Here is a 19251-nt window from a genome sequence, read left to right as displayed (position 1 = left end):
GAAATCATCTTCGAAATTCCTTTGTCAACTTCCCAAGAATAGTAGGAATCGTACTTACTCGAGAACAGCTGTCTCCATGTGTCCGCTCTCCGTCGGAGGCTCCGCTAGCCTTGGCTGCACGCCGACGGCGGATGGTGTTGATCACGTCTGTGAGGCGTCGACGGAAGTAGGCGAGCATGAATGCCGGATCTGTGGAAATTTCGGTGATCTTCGGTCGGTATTGCCCGCCTATTGTTCTGCTTCGATTAAAAAGCTCGGGGTAACGGAAAATGACTGCAGGTGGTTGAGGAGGTGCCTCCAGGCTGCCGGAAAGGGATTCGCCATCGGCGCTGGCATCAAGGGCGGCCTTTCTCTTTTCTCTATCCTTGTTCGGCTGAGGAGTCGTGGATCGAATGGCGCCCGCGCCCATGCGAGGTCAGGGAATGTAGGGTTTAGCGTTTTTTTTGTTTATGGGAAATGGTTTTTTGGAGGTTTAAAGCTTCTGTGGTTTTAGAAAGGCGGGGGCGATCACAAATGCGGAGGCATTAGTGAACTCAGCAAAGGAGACATTTCGATATGGCTTTTTCTTGGGGGCCTTTGCTGGAACCTTTGTTACTGTGGATGAATTGGTTGCTGCTATTTGGGGGCATAAAAGGTACTTGAATTATGCTGTTGTTTAGATGTTTCCGTTTATATGAACATTTTGACGTATTTGGACCATGAAAAAAAAAAGTTTTTGATTTTCAGAAGACAATGCCTCGAAATCTTATAAAATTTAAGTCAGGTGCCGTCCAAAATGTTAATAGTAAAATACATCAGTAAAATAATCTTTGCATGGTGATTTGTATATCCCTAACAACAAAAATGCAAAGTCAGTGCACATGATCCAATCAGTTGAATTAGCAGCTCCCTTTATTCTATCCATGGAGGACGTTACTAACTTCCACATTAAGATATGGGGGCAGGAACTGAGATTAAACTAAATATTGATAGTGTTTGTTGCATGTTGGCAATGGTACTCAAAGTTTCATCACGCACGCACGCACATATATATATAAGGCAACCAAAAATAATCATAGCCTAAAACACATCATCATATCATCACAAATGCAAAGGAAAAAAAGAAAGAAAGTGAAAAATATTATCCTAAAATATCTTGAGTTGGGTGTGTCCTGCAGGCATATTAAAACATGTGTCTTAAACAAGTGGTTTTGAACTCACGTGAAAAGCTTCAGAAACTCAATTAAGTAATCAAATGATTGAAAAACTTAAGCCGGACCAATCTATATAGGACACTGCCAATCAATACACCCTAGAAAAAAAAAAAAAAATGCAGTTGAGCCCAACAATCATTACAACTCAGCCTAAATCTATACAAAAATGAAATGGTGTGTGGGGCCTTGATCGATCTCCATCTGTTTGGCCTCCTACTTTTTGAAATGCCCACAAACTTACAAGGCTTTCCTAAGTAAAATTACATTTGAAAAAAAAAAATACAATCATCCTACAAAACAAAGATTAACACAATAATAATAATAATAATAATAATAATAATAATAATAATAATAATCACATATCTATACCCATACCTAATCCTTAGGACCAAATTCCCAATGGCTTAGTAATCATTGTGGTACCTGTTATAAAGCACATTTATTAGAAACATTTGAGCATTTTTATTTGCCATTTGGGAATGTGGTCACCTACAAAAAATATTCCTATAAAAATTTAATCACTTAAGGGCAAGTGCCCACTCATCAATCCATAAAACAGAAAAAAGAAGACAACCAAAAATAATCCAACCCAAAAACACATCATCATATCCTCACAAATGCAAAGGAAGAAAAAAAGAAAGTGAAAAATATTATCCAAACTACATTTTACCTTAGGATGCTTACAAAAATGTGTCATATATAGCTCCTAAGTGTGTGCAGAATTAGTGTTACCTAACTATCTCAATTTAGGTGAGAGGTTTAAGTTGCTAGATCCAGTACATATTGTTTAATTTATTAGTCATCAAATTTCTTTTTAAGTGATTAGTTATTTAGGGTGAATTAATTAACACTTAGTTTTAGAGTTATAATATTGATTATAAACTTATGAAGAGTCCAAACACATGGGCTCTAACCTTTGCTAGAGTTATGAACAATTAAGGGGTAAAAGACCCATCATCAATCCTGCACCTAGCCAAAGTTAAAATAATTCTAAGGTGGCAAGGTCGGTTAGTCCTCCCTTGATCATCTAAGACTCGAGGTAAGACTAATAGGTGACACGCAAAAGTGGGCCTATTGCCCACCTCAAAAAGAAAATCCTAGGCTTCCTATGTCTAAGGTAATTCAATTTTTAGAGGTTGATATGAGAATAGAAAACTCACTACCTATAGATATGCAGAGGTTCTATCTTACTTAAGGTTTAACACTAGGATGATTAAGGAATTGGTTTATGCTCGTAAAGGTAGCTTTAAATTTTTAAAAGAGTCAATTTATATAGATCTTTAAACCCTTCTACTCTAATTTGTTAGTTACGCGACATTACAACGTGCACGAGGACCAATACCTTCTAGGATACGTAGTCCCCTAGCTCGAGCTAGTCCAGCCTATATACCTTACATGTATTAATGGGGAGTGCAAAAAGATGCATGTAAATCTGACATAGGTCATGGAACTAAGGTGTGACTTGAGGTTCATTTGCTCTTCCAACATCTTTATTTGCTTGCTTTGAGTTAAAGGATTTTTTTTTTTTTTGAGTTTGAATTTTAATGTTTTGGTATTTTACTAAGTGTTGGAAAATTTATTAGAGAAGATTTTATCTTTTAATTTTGGTTCCATTCTAATTAATGTAGACTTTTGATTATGATCATTTTACGAGTTCATAGGAATGCATTTCATTTATTTTTATTTTTATTTGGTTTTTGTTATGAATTTTTAAAGTTGTAGTTTGGTTAAGGGGTTTTAATAATTTTATAGATTTTCGTAAATTTATTTAGAAGTCTTATGATTCTTATGGATTTTATTGAATTTTATCGTCAATCAGTTCATGACATTGTCACAACGGACATGAAAACCAAAGCCTCCTTAGGACACATAGCCCTGCAGCTCGAGGTAGTCCAGTGTCCAGACTATAAACTTCATTGACTAGTTGGGTTGTGTTAAAGATATTCATATATATTATATTTTATTAATCCCTTTTAACTATTAAAGTCTTATGAGTTTGATACAAGTTCAAATTGAATATAATGAATGTTATAAAAGCTTAGTTTGTTGATGATTTGCTATTATTTATTTAAGTTGAGTGATAATTATCATTATTAAACCAGGGTCATGAAATTTATTTTACCCTCATTGAGGCTAACTTAATAGCCTCATTGGCCTGAGTTGTCCAGCAAATATCTTGTTGTTTAACTGATTTTTTTTTGTTATTTAGTGGATTTTTTATTTATGACTATTAACTTTAGTTGGTTAATTATAGGTTTTAAGACTGATTATGAATTCATTAGGTATATTTTATAAATTGGTTTCATAGCTTTAAAGAATTATCTATGTTATTGTTTGCATCAAATGAACTTCACAAACATGGGTTCTACACTAGGCTCAAGCAACAAGACTAAACACGCTGACTACTATGAGACATACAAGATAAAGTTAACACAAAGATTAGCCCAACATGCCAGAGCTCGTATTTTTATTTCATTATATATATATGAAAACCACATTTGAAAGCTCAAAAATAATTAAGAAGTAATTTTTTAGAGGTGTTTATCATTTTAAAATCCAAAGAAAATCAAGCAAGCAATGTCAGTTTCGTGCGGAAAAACAACGATACACATGGCACAACATGGGGGCCTACACTATAGGCCTAGGTGACCATGAAGGTCTCTAAAGTTCACAGAGGGGGCAAGTCTCAACCAATAATTCCAGGACTTCGTAGGTGCACTTTCTTAAGGCCAATGACTAAACATCCTACCATATATCTTATGGTGGGAAAAAAAAAAATAGTCTTGTATGTGCTAGTATAGCCATTCGACATACAATAAGTTGGTCTTTACAAGGTACAGAAATTATACCTGACCGTAACGTGTCAGGGTATAACCACATACCCCCAACAAAACGTAGGAGTCTTATCATAAGACTCTCGTAAATCGACCTGCCCATCAATGAAATATGTATGGCAAAAGTCAATCGCAAGGAAGACAAACAAAAGAAGAAATAGTAGTAAGAGTATATACTAGTCAAAGGAAAAGCAAGCAAATAAAATTCTAACTAACAAAAGATTCAACATTTGTATTTATTTAGCATATGCATGTCTTGTTAGAACACAAAGCATTATGAGAGTTTTTTAACAAGAACAAAAAAAGAGGCTATATATGAATCATATAAAAGTCTACTAATATGGAATATAAAGATTTGCTATCACAGAATGCAGGAGAAAAATATACATGGGGCATATAAAAGCTTACTAGCATATGTCTAGAATGAATGGGAGCTTGCTAACCTAGATACAAATATTCACACCACATAATAACAACTTCATTTTTTTTAAAGATTCATGAAACTTTCCAATATAAAACATACAATCTGATACGGAATCAATGTACGTATATACTCATGATTGAAGTGGAATTTTAAACTCAAGAATATAAATGCGATTATCATATAAACATTGCTAATGAATTATGTATTTGATCACATGATTTGTTAAAACATGAAGAAATACTCATAGCTTCCATATCACGAGCTTGCCTAACTACTATTGAAGTCTTATGAATGAATGTTTATGATGTATCCTTAAAACGTAGATGTGAAACTGAACAAATTTTGTTCACAGTTATTCAAGAGATATCTCACTACTTCGCAATGGCAAGTTATAACGCTACTTAAAAAAATTCTAACAACACGTTAACGAGTATCGTTTTGTCATGAACAATGACAAGAAAGACAAATCGAATATATCTCAAAATAAATATAACTTAAAGTCAATCTGAATAGTCATCTCTCTTTTCATGTTCTCTTTATCAATACTAACAAAGGGGAGAACAAATATGCTATTTGCAAATGCTAATTGAAAAACACCTTGAGAAAATAAATTACAAGAAGCATATAATCACGTGAATACAAATAGTTGAGATATATCGTGAGGAGTTTCACAAATGTTATGCATACACATGTCACTATGGCTACACTTCTTTTGTAATCAAACATGCTTCCAACAAGAAGTTGCCACATTTTAATATCATTCATTCACCATAAGTCATGACGATGGAAAGATAACAAGTGAAATCCATATGTATGCTTACAATTAAAACTTGGGATTGATGAGATGGTCTAACATAATCACCAAGCCTTGCATTGCATAATGTTGGACATGCATGGGAGATTCTCCAACAACTTTGTAAGTTCACTTGATGTCAGATATACACATAGCATTGAAGTTTGATCTTGCAACACAAACATCTTTCAAATATTGAACTTCACTAAGCATGCCTTCATGCTGTTTTTCTTGAGCCTGACATAAAGAGTCAATCTTTTAGCATCATATTCGAAAATTATTATCGCCTTGAATTTTTTAAGCGTGAATGATATGTTGTTGTATTGCTGCTATTAACTTCTCTTCAGTGTGTCCTATTGTTCTAGTTGGAGGTGTTAGACGCATATCATGTATTAAAGAGAGTATTGCAACTAGTACCCCCATTTTACAATATAGTAATGACATTTATTGTCTGTTTTGTTGATTTCTTGATATTTAAATGCTACTGACTTCCTCTCTAGTCCTTTCTAATGAGGACATCAGCAAGAGATTCCGGCGCATCTATCATCGGAGGAATCGTAGATCGACTGCTACGATTCAGAGTCTTTATTTATGAAGCATTTTATGTATTATTTTATTTTGTGTCTTAGTCTTTACCATTGCACCCTTATGAGGGCTTAGTTCATGATGTATCCCATAGGGCATTTTAGTCTTTGCATATCTTTTTATTTTAAGGCCTATATATAGAGGTCTTCACTATTGTATGAAGTTAATGATTGATCAATAAAAATTTTCAGCCTTTTAGTTCCCTTGAGTGTTGAGAGCTCTAGAGAAAGGAGAAGTCCCTAGGTGAGGGAAAAAGTAAACCCGTCAGTCGTCGGAAGAATCCGGGCTCACGGTCTACCTTCCCTTCCCTTTTCCCACCATCGACCACCCCTCCCTTTGCTTCCAACCGCCGGCCTCCCTCCATCTCCACCCCAACCCACCGGCCCATACCTCTCCTCCACCCAAACAAGCCGGCTAAGCCCTTCCCCAACCCAAACTGCTGGCCAACCACAATCCCTCATCCCACACCGCCGGCCACTTTTCCCCCAACCGTTAGCCCACCGGCCTACCCATCCCTCACCCCTTGATTCTAATTCAATTATCTCTTTATTACTTTCCAAATATTGCCCTTATTTAATTTGGAAAGTTTCTTAATTCAAATGAATTTGAATTTTAAATTTTTTTCTAATTCGCCTACACCTATTTTGGAAGTCCCCCTAATTGCTATCAATCTGAAATCAATTCAGATTTAATTCTCCAATCAACAATGAATGCAAGGATCCACATACATTGAATGTGGACACTCACCCCTCCCCTCCTTTGGTCGGACCCCCTCTCTACCCTTTCCTCTCTCCAATTAATTCCCCCCTCTTAATTAAAACCCATTAATCCCCCACATAAGCCGCCGGCCCCCTCTCTCTTCTTTCTTATTTAACCCTCCCTATTAATGCTCTCAATCAACGCATTTCTTTTAAGGTGTGCTGCCCCACTTATTCCTCCATTAGAGGAGATTTGAATTTCAAAATTATTCCCTCCTCTCCAATTGAAAAATCTGAAATTAAATTTCAGATTTTTGTTTATTTCCCTTCCAACCACCTAAGCCAAAATTTGAAATTAAAGTGTCCTCTTCACCTAGCCAAGCCCCTCTCCCCTCCATTACCTCTCTTCTCTCTTGCTTCACATCCTTCCAAGGAAGAAGATACACTACCACTTGGCCTACTTCCCTCATGAATGGCCGATCCCGAGCACGATCATGGATTCATGTATGATCTTCAAGGACGAGTAGATATTCTCTGGTCTCCCTTCTTCAACCTCAAGTTGGAAATCGACCACACCGTCGACGACTACGTCGACCGGATTCTCTTCACTTTGTCGACCGCCATCGACGAGCACCAAATCTCCGGACAGTGGCGAGTTATTCAACATCTACACTCCTTCCCCTCCGGCAAGGTTTTCATTGAGCTATACTATAGGCGTCTTGTATCTTTTGGTGGCATCTTTATGTTTATTGAAATTATTCTCCTGTTAAAACAACTCTCAAGAGTGAAAGTGAGGGGAACTCAAGGTGAACTATCTATTTGTTAAATGGTGGATTTCTATTATTTATGCATCTAGCTTTACTTTAATTTTGTTGTTATTTTAAATTGCCCTGCTAATCTAGTTTGGAACCACATGCCAAAGCACATCAACAACTAAGAAATCCTAGAATCTAATCTTGTGAAAAATTAATTTTAAAATTAGCAAGCTTAACAAATTTTTATTAAATTTTTGCAATTCCTTTCACATCACTTTCATTTTGGAACAAACTGAAAATCAGTTGGTTTGATCATCATCACCTATTTACTGTGCTTTCAAAACTTTATGTTACGTTTTTCTTCAGAACTGCAGGATGGAGGGCATTGCTTGCGGGTGCTGTGGCTGGTCCTTCAATGCTCCTAACAGGACTGGAAACACAACATACTAGCTTGGCTTTTTATATACTGATTCGCGCAACTGTTTTGGCATCTCGTTGTGGAATAAAGAGCCAATGTTTTGGAAATGTTTGTAAACCTTTGACTTGGTCACATGGTGATATATTCCTTATGTGTCTCTCTTCATCCCAAATTCTGTATGTTTTTCCAAAGCATATTTTACTTGTTACATGCATTTTCTCATTATTTAGTATAAACCTTTTCCTGATATTGTGTGATTGCTTGCATTATATCACAGTTTATTTTATGGCATAGAGTATCTCCATATTTATATTATGGTTCTCAGATACTTTATATTTTTGATTATTTAGGCTTGGATGAATGCGTACTGTCAGAGAGAATGGTATTCATTAATCAAGGCAACGCATGAAACCTATTTTGGTTTTCCCAATGAATCTTGAATGTAATTGGTTTCATTGAATCATTTAAAAACATTCTTGAAGTGTTTAAATTGTTTATCATTCTATAGAAATTGTTTTTGCACGCTGTTGATGTTAGTTGATGCTTCATTTTACATTAAGGATTTTTGGCTGCATATTTCAATGCCGGGTTGTGAAATTGGTGTTTTAAGCTGCTAGAGATAAAAATGTTGCTAGAACCAATGCTGAGTAGAAAAGGTTGTTTGGTTGCTATTATGAAAGTACTACTAGGAATGAATTAACATTATTAGCCTTTTTGATAGAACTTTGATGACCTGCTATTGAGCTGTTAAAATTACAGAAACAAACACGGGTCAGCCGTGGTGGAGCTAGAAAATTCTTATAGAGGGGCCCAAATTAATTTTTTTAAAAAATTTCCTTCTCTAATCATTTACACGAAATCATTAAGCATTAAAAGAGGATTGCAGCTTAAATTTCTGCAAAATGATCCAAGGACAGCGCATATGATAGCAAGGTAGGTGTGATAACATAATAAAGAGCTGCGACAAGATTTTGATCAACCAAAAGCCAAGTATGATAATTAGGGTTAGGAGTGAGATGACCCTCAGCTTTTGACAGATTTTTGACTGGGCAAAGGCAAATTAATTGAGATATAGGAAAAAACAGAGAACAGGTTAAAGCGGAATTCATTGATAATAGTAATTATAACAATTTTAATTGCATAAAATGAAGAATTTTCATTGTTACTGGGTCCTGATACCATGATAACAGTAACCATTGCTCATATTCATAACCATTGCTCATATCTGCAAACTCAAGTTGATCAAATTTATTTTAGAAGATTTGAAAATTAGGTGGGACGTGCCTATGAAGATATATTGACTGTAAATAAGCCATTAATATTTGCTTGCAATTCAATACAATATGATCAAACCAAATATGTGGAAATGGGTAGACATTTCATAAAATAGAAAGTAGAAGGTGGTTTGATTCGCCAAAGGACTTTGCGACCCCACATTCAAAAATATTGTAAGCAAACTTCGGATAATAGACCTATACCATACAGTTTGAGGGGAGTGTTAAAAGGCCGAAAGGTGTAATGGGGACCAAAGGCTAGTAGGCCCAATGGGGCTGATAGAATTACTTGAGAAGGAAAGAATAAGCCACCTATCACTCATCCAATTAAGGAAACTCCTCTTCCATGGATTCATGTACAATAAAGGAAGGAAGGAAGCCCTCAGATTAGTAGCGCCAATCAGAGCATTTGGCAAGCCCTATGCACAAATGATGGGCATATTTTTTAAATTTTTTTTGTAATTATTATATTTAGTTAATTCTATTATTGCGGGCCAAATGTAGTGGGATAACGGCTACTTCTTGTTGTAGTTGATTCCAATTATTCTCTATATAGTGTATAAATATCTATTGAATGAATAAACATCTCAAGCTTTCCTAGCCACTTTTTCCTACAAATCTTATCTTTGTCTGGCCCCTTGAATTATCTGAGTTCATTATTATCTACAACAAATCTCCTTTGTTGGTTTTTCCTAATCACTTTGGGATGGCAATATTTTCTCGTCATGATCTGGTCAGGTATTAAGTTTTTCTTTTCCCTTCATTTACCTAATTATGCTAGGATCATGATATTCCTCTCCTTGTGAGAATTTGTCACTGGATCGGACCTAACTAACTTGTGGTTATTTATGACACTTTTATATGTACCCTATATAGAAGATTTTGCGGTCTCCTGACTTATTGCCTTTTATGTGGGTTATATTCAGATTTCTCTGTAATGATAATTTTGTTACATACTTATTCTTATTGGGATTTTCAAGTTATCTTGCAAGTTATAAATGTAGTACTATGCTCAGATAACAGCTGTTTTATTAACTTTGTATTATGCATTATCCAACCTGCTCTTTTTATTTATTGGAGAACCGGGCATTATCTTATTTTAGTGAATTGTTCTACAGGTCTGCTTACATTTTGAATCAAGAAAGCCTGCCGTCATCATATAAAGCATTTCTTAATAAGCATGGTGGAAAGGCTGCTGCTATTCTACAGGGTGTTAAAGAACTTGCAACCAGCACAAAATTTACGAACTTGGATTTGATAGAGAAACACTACAAATCTATGGGTTTTGATGTAAAACTAGACCCGAATATGAAAGTGGCTTGCTCAGTACGTACTTGATGCCAATTTTTTCAACTTCAAAGAAATTGCTATTTAATTATATGTTCATGATTATTTTTATTTTTGCAACAATTCATTTTCAAGAGGATGGGCCTGAAGCGGTGGTTAAATTACCTCTGATGTAATATGGAAGTCTCAAGTTTGAGTCATGAAAATAGCTTTGGGCTAAAGTTGCATACAACAAAATCCTCTTTTTACTCTAAATTAGGGGGAGGAGCTCTAGGCAGTTTATACGCCCTTTGTAAATAATTTATTTTCAAAATATAATCAGTTAATGTTAGAATATGATACTTCGTTTAGATTCTAGTATTTCATTTCAATTGGAAATTTAATTGCAAATCACATCTGTTCAGATATTGGGGGCGATTGAGGGAGGCATATCTTTATAAATAAAGAACTTGTAGTTAAAAAAATTCTTGTTTTTCAAATTTGTGCTGCAATGCAAGCAGGTGAAATTGTTCTTATGAAATAGAAGAACCATTTTAGGGCAATCTGATATTTGGGATCACTCTTGGAGTAAATGATAATTTAAAGCAATGTAGGAAAATTTAAAAGTTTGGGTACTTGGCATGCTTCGTGTGAGTAAAAGTAAGGGGAATTTACATAAATGCCATTGAAATCTTCTCTATTTACATATTTTACTTCATAATCTCATTATTTTCATATGTACTACCAGGTCCATAAGCCTCTAAATACATTAGAAGTGCCACTCTCATAACATGCCGTTCATTCTTTTTCGGTTATTTTCTAAGCCACAAAGCAGATAATGACTTTTGGGTATCAAATATGTAAATGTAGATAGTTTTATTGTTTTATATATTAATTAGAGATGATTTTATGGTTTGTATGTAAATACCCTGACATTTTAAAAACGGTGGGACATGAGTGGGAGTTTTGTATCTTTCTTCTATAACTCCTACAACTTCCAAAAACCTCAACTACTCATTAAACCCAAGATAATCTAGTTGAAAATTCAATAAATAGAGAAAATTTTTCCATGAGCAACAAGATTAAAAAATTCATATCCTTAACCATTAATCCAAAACCTATAAAAACACATCAATTAGTTTCTTAATATCCCAAGCATTTGATTTGAAATTCATTTGAAAACCAACTCCAAATCTGTCAAAAAATCCTAAATACTCTTTTCCCCATTGACCACATAACTCTTCAACCACCATGGGGGGGGGGGGGGGGGGGGGGGGGGGAGGCGGCTTTTGGGGGGTGGGGTTGGCACCAATCAAATTGTTGCATTCATCATTATGATCCTATAGAAACTTCATCACTTAATTTGTGCCTTATACTATGTTCAAGCAAGGTTAAAGAGCGGGTGACTCCCCCACAGGCTTTATATGGTGAATGATTACCGATGTAGAGGGGGCTGATGTGAAGGAAAATTAATAAAATGCAAATGAGAGTGGAAAATATTCTCACGTAGGATATAAGATATGAGTTTTTAATATATTATTTGTGGCCTTTACCGTTGGCTTAAGCTTTTGAGTTAAAGATGGATTTAGATATTTATTTATCAGGCCCAAATTTGCCCCCAAGTAGTTAACAACATATCAAATAGTTGATCCACTCCCACCCCTCTTCTTTTTTGCTTCTTCCCATGTGTATTTTATGATTCTTTGGAAATGGTTAAGCACTTAAGCTTTCCAAACACCAGATAGAACCCTTCTGATCAGCTTGGATCTTTGGTTAGGGAGTGATTAACCTGGTTTCGTTTACAAATCTTCAATTCAGAAAAAAAAATTCTAAAAATGATCATATTTGAAGTAGGATCTAGAGCTGAAACTCAATTGTTTGGGACAAAAATTGAACTTTTTGAAAATTTAACAATTTGGTTTTTCATTTTTTTCCTCCTCCATGGTGGTCCAATGTTGACACAGACCAAACATATGCTCAATAAAGATAAGAAAATGAAAAGAAAAAAAAAAAAGGTTAATTGATCATTGTGAGATGCATATATTGGCTTAACCTAGCGTATACTATAATATGCATAGACTTTATTTTCTTTTTCTAATCACTTCAATCAGTGAAGTGTAGAATATTCAAATCCAGTCACGCTAGATTCCTAATGAGCCTTTAAGTCTGTTCAAATAAAGCGCATGATTGGTTCTTATAAATCACTTTGTGAATTTTGCTTCATTCTCTTGGTGTAAATAAATCAAAATGTTGGGTTGCCGGGCACGTAAACTTGACACTGATCTTTCAAAACTTTTGTAAGCACCTTTTTGTCAAAAATTCTTTGTCCTATATTGTACTTTATTCTTTTCTTATTTTCTGCGTTAGCTATTTTGTTTGCACTTTATTGCTTGCTGGGTTTTTAAAAGATATTAGCTCTTACATCTCTTATATAATTTGTATAATTTAGAAATATAATACTTGTATCTTTATGCAGATTATTCATGGCAATCAATCTTGCACTAGACATCTTGTATCTTTTTTTGTTCAAGAATATGGAAGGGCGTTGCCTGTCTATCTTCCAGTATACTTAATTCCCGCATTAATAGTTCACCGTAGGGGCCTTGTGAAAAGGTACCAACTTTTTTCTGCTCTTTTTTCAGCCAAAGAAGATATCTACCAGGAAATTATTATTGAAACTTGTGTTGTCATATAGTTCCATAAGTTTGCAGATTACATTGAAACTTGCTTCAATCATTTAACTTTTGGAGAATAGTGATGTACTTTTCTTGAGAAAAGAATTTCTAATTAAGCTATCAAATGCTTCCTGACATACAACTAATCAAATTCTTGTTATTGTTAATATGTTCATGAAATGAATCGCAGCTGCCTTGTCATTTTTTAATTATTGTATTACCGTGTGATCTCCAAACCAACCATTAAGAAACGGAGTCACCAGAATTAAAAGGAGAGATTCAGAATAATGGAGCATATGGCCTGTAGATGTTGTAATGACCAACATTTTCTACTTACTCTCCATTGAGTGTACCCCATAATGTAGCGGATGGACCTTGTGACTATCAGAAATAAATTTATTTAGCCATTCAAGTGTTTGAGGCGCTAAGATTAACAGTACAGCTGATGCACAAATAAACCGTTTGTGGATTCTGATTCTTGTAGACCCATATAAGAAAGGTAAAGTTTTTATCTCATTTATATGATATCTTTATAGATAATTTTAATATATGAACCTCGATGTACACACACATTGCATATGTACTTATACACTTTGTAGAGAGAGAGAGAAGGATATTCTCTTGGGGTTGCTGAAAGGACATCAACATTATTCTTTGAATTAAAAAAAAAAAGATAATTTGGATAACTTCATTGTATTTCTCCATAAAATTGAGTGTCTCCATCAAAATAAGACCTTTTGTACTTCTATATCTTAATTGAAAGAAAAGAAAGAAAAAGCTGAACATCTAGACTTCTAAAAGAAAGGAGTCAATGTTGGGGAAGTAAACCATGTAGCGAACACAAACAAGGAAGATAAAATGTAGTAGAAATAAAGAATATCAGGATTTAACGTGTGAAAACTTGAAACTAAGAAAAAACAATGGAGCCACACCACATCAAGAAATCTATTATGAAAATTTTGGAGAATTAGTTCAGATATTTCTTCTCTCTCACTCTCTCATTGTCTCTTTTCTCGCTTGCATTATTCTCTATTGAAAAAACAAAGAAAAGCACTAAAACTACTGAGGGACGCAGCCCTTAATGAAAAATAAGAAAGAAAACTGCTCAACCCGCCTCGTAGCATCGCGATGCTCAACTCTTTGTCTACAGTATGCCTGACAACACCATATCGCTTGGGCACACAGGAGCACAGTGTTGTACGATTGTACGAAAAAAATAGGGGAGGACCCCTGCAACCCCGTGGCGAGCTCGGTTAATGGAGTTAAGGTTCAAAGTAATAGTACAACTACAACCCGACTGATCGACACAATCAGATTCCACACAAAATTAACAGTTAATTCCATTTTTAAATGGACAACTCTTTAAGTTTCGAGACTTGATGTAGTTATTTTGAGAAGAGAAAGGAAGATGTATGTGTATGATACTCTGTGAGAACAGACTTGATGTAGTTGAATAATGGACGAAAAAAAGGAGAGAATGTAAGGAGAAAGTTTTGAAATAATTCTAAATCCATGATCAACACATTTTCATCTACAGTAACCATTAATTTGTGGACAATAGCTTTTCATTTACAACAACCTAGCAATTCTTGGACAACAACTTTCCATTTGCAACAATCCATTGATAACAATATTCCATTTATGTTGTGTAGTTAATTTTGGATTACAAAAATGACTTATTTTCAAATTTATTTTTTTATTTGTGTTTGCTCAAGAAAAATGGCGCTTCGGCATGAATCCTACTTTTTAGACTTAGGATTCCATTCTCCTAAGGCATATTGTATTTTAATTAACCATATTTCTTCTGAGGATTATATCAGGGTTTATTTAGATTTGGGTCATTACCCCTCCTACTGCATAAGAGAGAATTCTCGAATAAGGATGAATTAACTTCAAAATGTTTGTCTCATTTATGGGGGATGAAGGTAGACCTGATCAAGATCACATAGTTTTATCGTTCAAGGAATGCCATAGGTTTTAGTTTACCAATACTAATAATCGTTGATCGTAGTGTTTAGGAAATCTGATTAGCTGCCATGAGTTGCCTCTTCTCAGAGATCTCGAGTAAATTGAAGTGGTTAGTTGTAGATTTTAGTTTTATTGTGGTTTGGAGCTTATATCTATAAGAATGCCCATTAATTTATGAAGTTTGAGGCTTATGGCTCCCTTAGTAGTTGCCTAGTTGTTTTGATTTAGTTTGGGACTTACAACTTCATTTAGAAGTTGTCAGTTAGTTTGGCTTACTACTTCCATTGGAAGTGGCCTGTTCATTCAACTTATTGAAGCCTCACAAGAACCACAAACTCTCTCGTCACCTTGTAAATGGACTCAACCTATAAAAATGAGCTTGATGTTTATACCAGGAGAAAAAGAAAAACCAAGGCAAGCAATCAACATATCTCCAACACATCCTAGAACTTAAGCTTGGTTAAAGGACCAATGAAACATAAACATATGAGAAGAAATTTAGAGATGATGATATTAGTTTCCATTGCCCTATTGCCTTAAGAAAAGGGATGAGATTATGCACTAAGCACCCAATCTATGATTTCATGACATAGGGATTTCACATAGGTTTAATGCTTTTGTCACTTTTCTTGATAAAATATAGATTCCAAAAAATATTCATGAAGCCCACAAAACCCTCTAGTTGAAGAAAGATGTAATGAAAGAAATTCAGGCCTTAGAAAAGAATGTTACATTGATAGTTTTTAAACTTCCACCTAGAAAGTAACTAGTTAAATGCAAATGGATCTTTATAATCAAATATAAAATAGATGGAAGTGTAGATAAATTTAAAGCCTACTTATTGCAAAATGTACACCTAATCATGTAGTATTGTCTATCAATAACATTTCTCTCATATTTTCAAAGTTAATACAATTTGAGTTTTGATCTCTTGCGTCAAATATGGATTGAGATCTACATCAACTTGATATTAAGAATGCTTTTCTTAATGGGGACCTTGAAGAGGAAATATACATGTAAATTCCACTTGAATTGAAAATCAGAGAAACACTAATATGATATGTCAACAAATAAAAGTTCTATATAGCCTCAAACGATCTCTTCATGCCTAGTTTGGTAGATTCTCCCAAATATGTTAAACACTTTGGATATAATTTTGTGTAAAATTGACCACACTCTTCATTAAGCACTTAAAGGAGAATGTGATTTTGATTGTGCATGTAGATACTATATTAGCAGGTGACTTCAAGAAAGAGATAACTATATTGGCAGGTGACTTCGTGGAAGAGCTAATTAGATTAATAGCATTTTTAGTGAAAGAATTTGAGGTAAAAGACGAGAAGTTTAAAATACTTTCTTGTTATGAAAGTGTGATGATCAAAATGAAATGTCGTTATTTCCCAAATGAAATATATTCGTGGTCTACTTCAACAAACATGACTGTGATAGGAAACACTTGGATTTCCAAGTGTTTCTCACCAACACCCAGCAGATCTAGGAGAAAAACTGCTGTCCACAGCAGAAAATCAGCCCAAAAAACAGTGAAATCTGAGAGAAATAGGGAGAAATCCTTGGAAAACAATAGAAACGATTGTATTCCACTAGTAGGCAAACAAAACCAAAGCAAGATACAATGTTCTTCAATTCGAGAGGAAGAGCAACTCTCCAACAATCTCCGGCAACGCCAAGAGCCCAAGCAAGAAAACCTAGAAGACAAAACTCATTCAAAATCAAGATGAAACCCTAATCCCCTCATAACTCCCTATTAATACAATCTAATTCAAATTAAAAGCAAAAGGACTACTCTACCCTTCCTTCTCCCTCCAAAAACACTTAACCCATGTTTGAATTGCAAGTGGACCCCACCCCCACCTCTATTCCCCCTTCCGCCTGCTCCCTGGGACGCCTCCGCCTCAAGTAAACTTGGACCGGCTGGGCCGGTCCAGGTTGAGCCGGTCCAAGCTGGACCGGCATAACAGACTGCTTGAATGTAAGTCTGCAGAAATTCCAATGGACTCAACAAGAAAATTAGGATCATCACCAACAACATTCTTATTGATAAAGATTTGTATTAATGTCTTGTATGCAAACTCATCTGCTTCTCTCTCACCCATCTTGATATTGCTCTCGCCTAAATATGCTTGTCTGTGAAGTTTTGGTGGGATTTGATGCGTTGATGATGGTATGACTGTGGAAATTGATAATATAATAATTTCTAATTAAATAATATTTTGCTACAAAATCTGCAAACCTAAAAGAATATTCAAATACACTTGTTTAAAGTTTTTAAATTGTGTATGCGATTGATCCTTGAATGATAAATATTGTTCTTGTTCATATTTAATATCTACAAAAGTGGGATTTTCTTTTGTAGTAACATATGGCCAAAATAATCAAATTGATGCCCTTGATTTCGTTTCATTGAATTTTGTTCTTTAGAAATAAGATTATATGTTTTAAAGAAATTTTTATTTTTATAATTTATCTATATGAAAATTCTATGGGATTATGCATCCTATTGAATGTAGGAACACTACTCTTAACTCCATTATAATTATTTTGAAGTTATTTGATTCATAGCTAAGGTACTGTTGTTTAAATTTCATTTTTTTGTTTTGCTAATTAACTATCAGTGCCTGATATTTAGAAGACATTATGATACCTTAAGCTATATGCTGAATATGATGTAGAAAATGTTTTAGGATCTGTAATTTCTAATGCAAATCTGACCTGCAATACAAACGGTAATATAACGAACAGTAGAATTTGTCAGATACATTTTATTAATCCATGGCATAAATTTACTACCCCCAATTATAATCAAATAAATGATAAAAGCCAACTCAAGTGAAAGATCTTGTCCGCTAAAAATTATAACTACAAGATCACCAAAGTCATGCACACAATTAAAATTTTACAAAAGCAAAAGAAATCTAAATTTGAGCAAATTTGACTTTGCAAAATCACTTTCAAATGATAATGAAAATGTAGGAGAAGAAAGCTGAGAAGAAAAGAAAGAAAATAGAAAGTGACTAGAAAAGCAAACCGTATGTTTGTACATGGAGATGACCCACTTTAACCTAAATGACTAGGATAGACTGTGGGGTTGACTTATAACCCTACAAATTGAAGCAAGAGATAGGCCAGCTTATTGCTGAAATATCGAAGAGGAGCCTGATTTCGTAGGCCCTTGCCCAGTGGATGAAAAAAGATGCCCCTACTGAAATTTCTGCCTCAAACTCCATCAAAGGACTGACTCTTAAAACGAGAAGAATTTGCACATCTAAAATGAAATTCTATTATGGGTGGAACTATTTTATGTACATGCTTGAAATATCTATTTATTATCACCAAATTAATGGAAAATAAAACACTAAGAGGTTACCTTTTGCAAACAGGAGGCTATGATGAATTCTCAAAAGAGTAGAAAAAGATGAAGGATCAAACCCGCCCAACAAATTGCTACAATCTCAAAATTCCTGCAAAGTACCTGGAATCTTGAGCCATAAGAAAATCCACAGACGCTACAGTCGCTTGATTTCCTAACAAAAAGTGTTTTGATGGTCGTAAGAAGAAGCAGCCCGCTAATAAGATCATTTGGAAGAAGGAATTGTCTCTAGAAAGTTAAGGATTTGCCCATCATAGTCATCATCAAACTATTTTCTGTACATACATCATATTAGTATCTATAATCGTCAAATTAGAAATAAATAAATAGTAAACTCCCTTTCAAAATGAGTAGGAACTGGCTTTAGCTATGGTATATTCTCAGAAGATCCGAAACAGACAAGGATCAAATCCACCGAACTCCTTGATATAATTACAATATTCCTACTAACGATCTTGGATCTTCGATCAAATCCACCGAACTCCTTGCATATGCTATGGTCTTTCGGCATTCCAACAAAAAATGTTTTGTAAGTTGTAGAAGAATCCCCCTATAAGATGACCATTTGGAAGAAGCAGGAGCGACAGCCACACAAAGGTAGAAGTAGCATGGGAGTTGAAAGATTTGCTGTATCCACTTTTGTGTGTTGTGAATTGCGACGTGTTTTTTAAGGCTTTGCTAGGTTGTGCTTTGGTTTTGAAAATTTTTTAATTCCGCAACTTCGAATTCTGCGAACACCTAACAGGAATCCCCCACGCTGTATCACATATACAGCTTAAGATTATGGTGAATGCACTTGGGAAGCAATTCCTTTCCTGACGAGAGCAATGATTATTTTGTACGCCTCAGCATGTCATTGCCAACATTGACTTGTTTTTTTAAATTTTCTAGCAATGTTCTGCTTCATTCTTTTATAAATTTTTATCTATTGTTCTTTAGGGGAGCTTGACTTCTAGCAAAAATGCATGTCTTAACAACTT

General features: G+C 34.8%; 1 protein-coding gene across 2 annotated transcripts in view; it reads left to right on the top strand.

Moving 5' to 3' along the window:
• LOC110092254 (transmembrane protein 135 homolog) overlaps nucleotides 1-19251 on the top strand; it is a 36513-nt gene continuing 17262 nt past the window's right edge. Inside the window, exons 1-6 of one of the 2 annotated variants that reach the window (XM_020816727.2) lie at nucleotides 1-213; nucleotides 280-414; nucleotides 494-634; nucleotides 7649-7876; nucleotides 10093-10300; nucleotides 12717-12853. In XM_020816727.2, coding sequence (XP_020672386.1) covers nucleotides 77-213; nucleotides 280-414; nucleotides 494-634; nucleotides 7649-7876; nucleotides 10093-10300; nucleotides 12717-12853 — 986 coding nt within the window. In that variant the 5' untranslated portion in view covers nucleotides 1-76. Of the gene's footprint in view, nucleotides 214-279; nucleotides 415-493; nucleotides 635-7648; nucleotides 7877-10092; nucleotides 10301-12716; nucleotides 12854-19251 lie in introns of those variants that run through there. The other variant, XM_020816731.2, reaches the window with a different exon arrangement.

Source organism: Dendrobium catenatum, unplaced genomic scaffold (assembly GCF_001605985.2).
Source record: "Dendrobium catenatum unplaced genomic scaffold, ASM160598v2 fragScaff_scaffold_1088, whole genome shotgun sequence".
Classification (NCBI taxonomy): domain Eukaryota; kingdom Viridiplantae; phylum Streptophyta; class Magnoliopsida; order Asparagales; family Orchidaceae; genus Dendrobium; species Dendrobium catenatum.
Note: the sequence above shows the minus strand (reverse complement) of the source record. Positions and strands in the feature narration are given on the sequence as shown.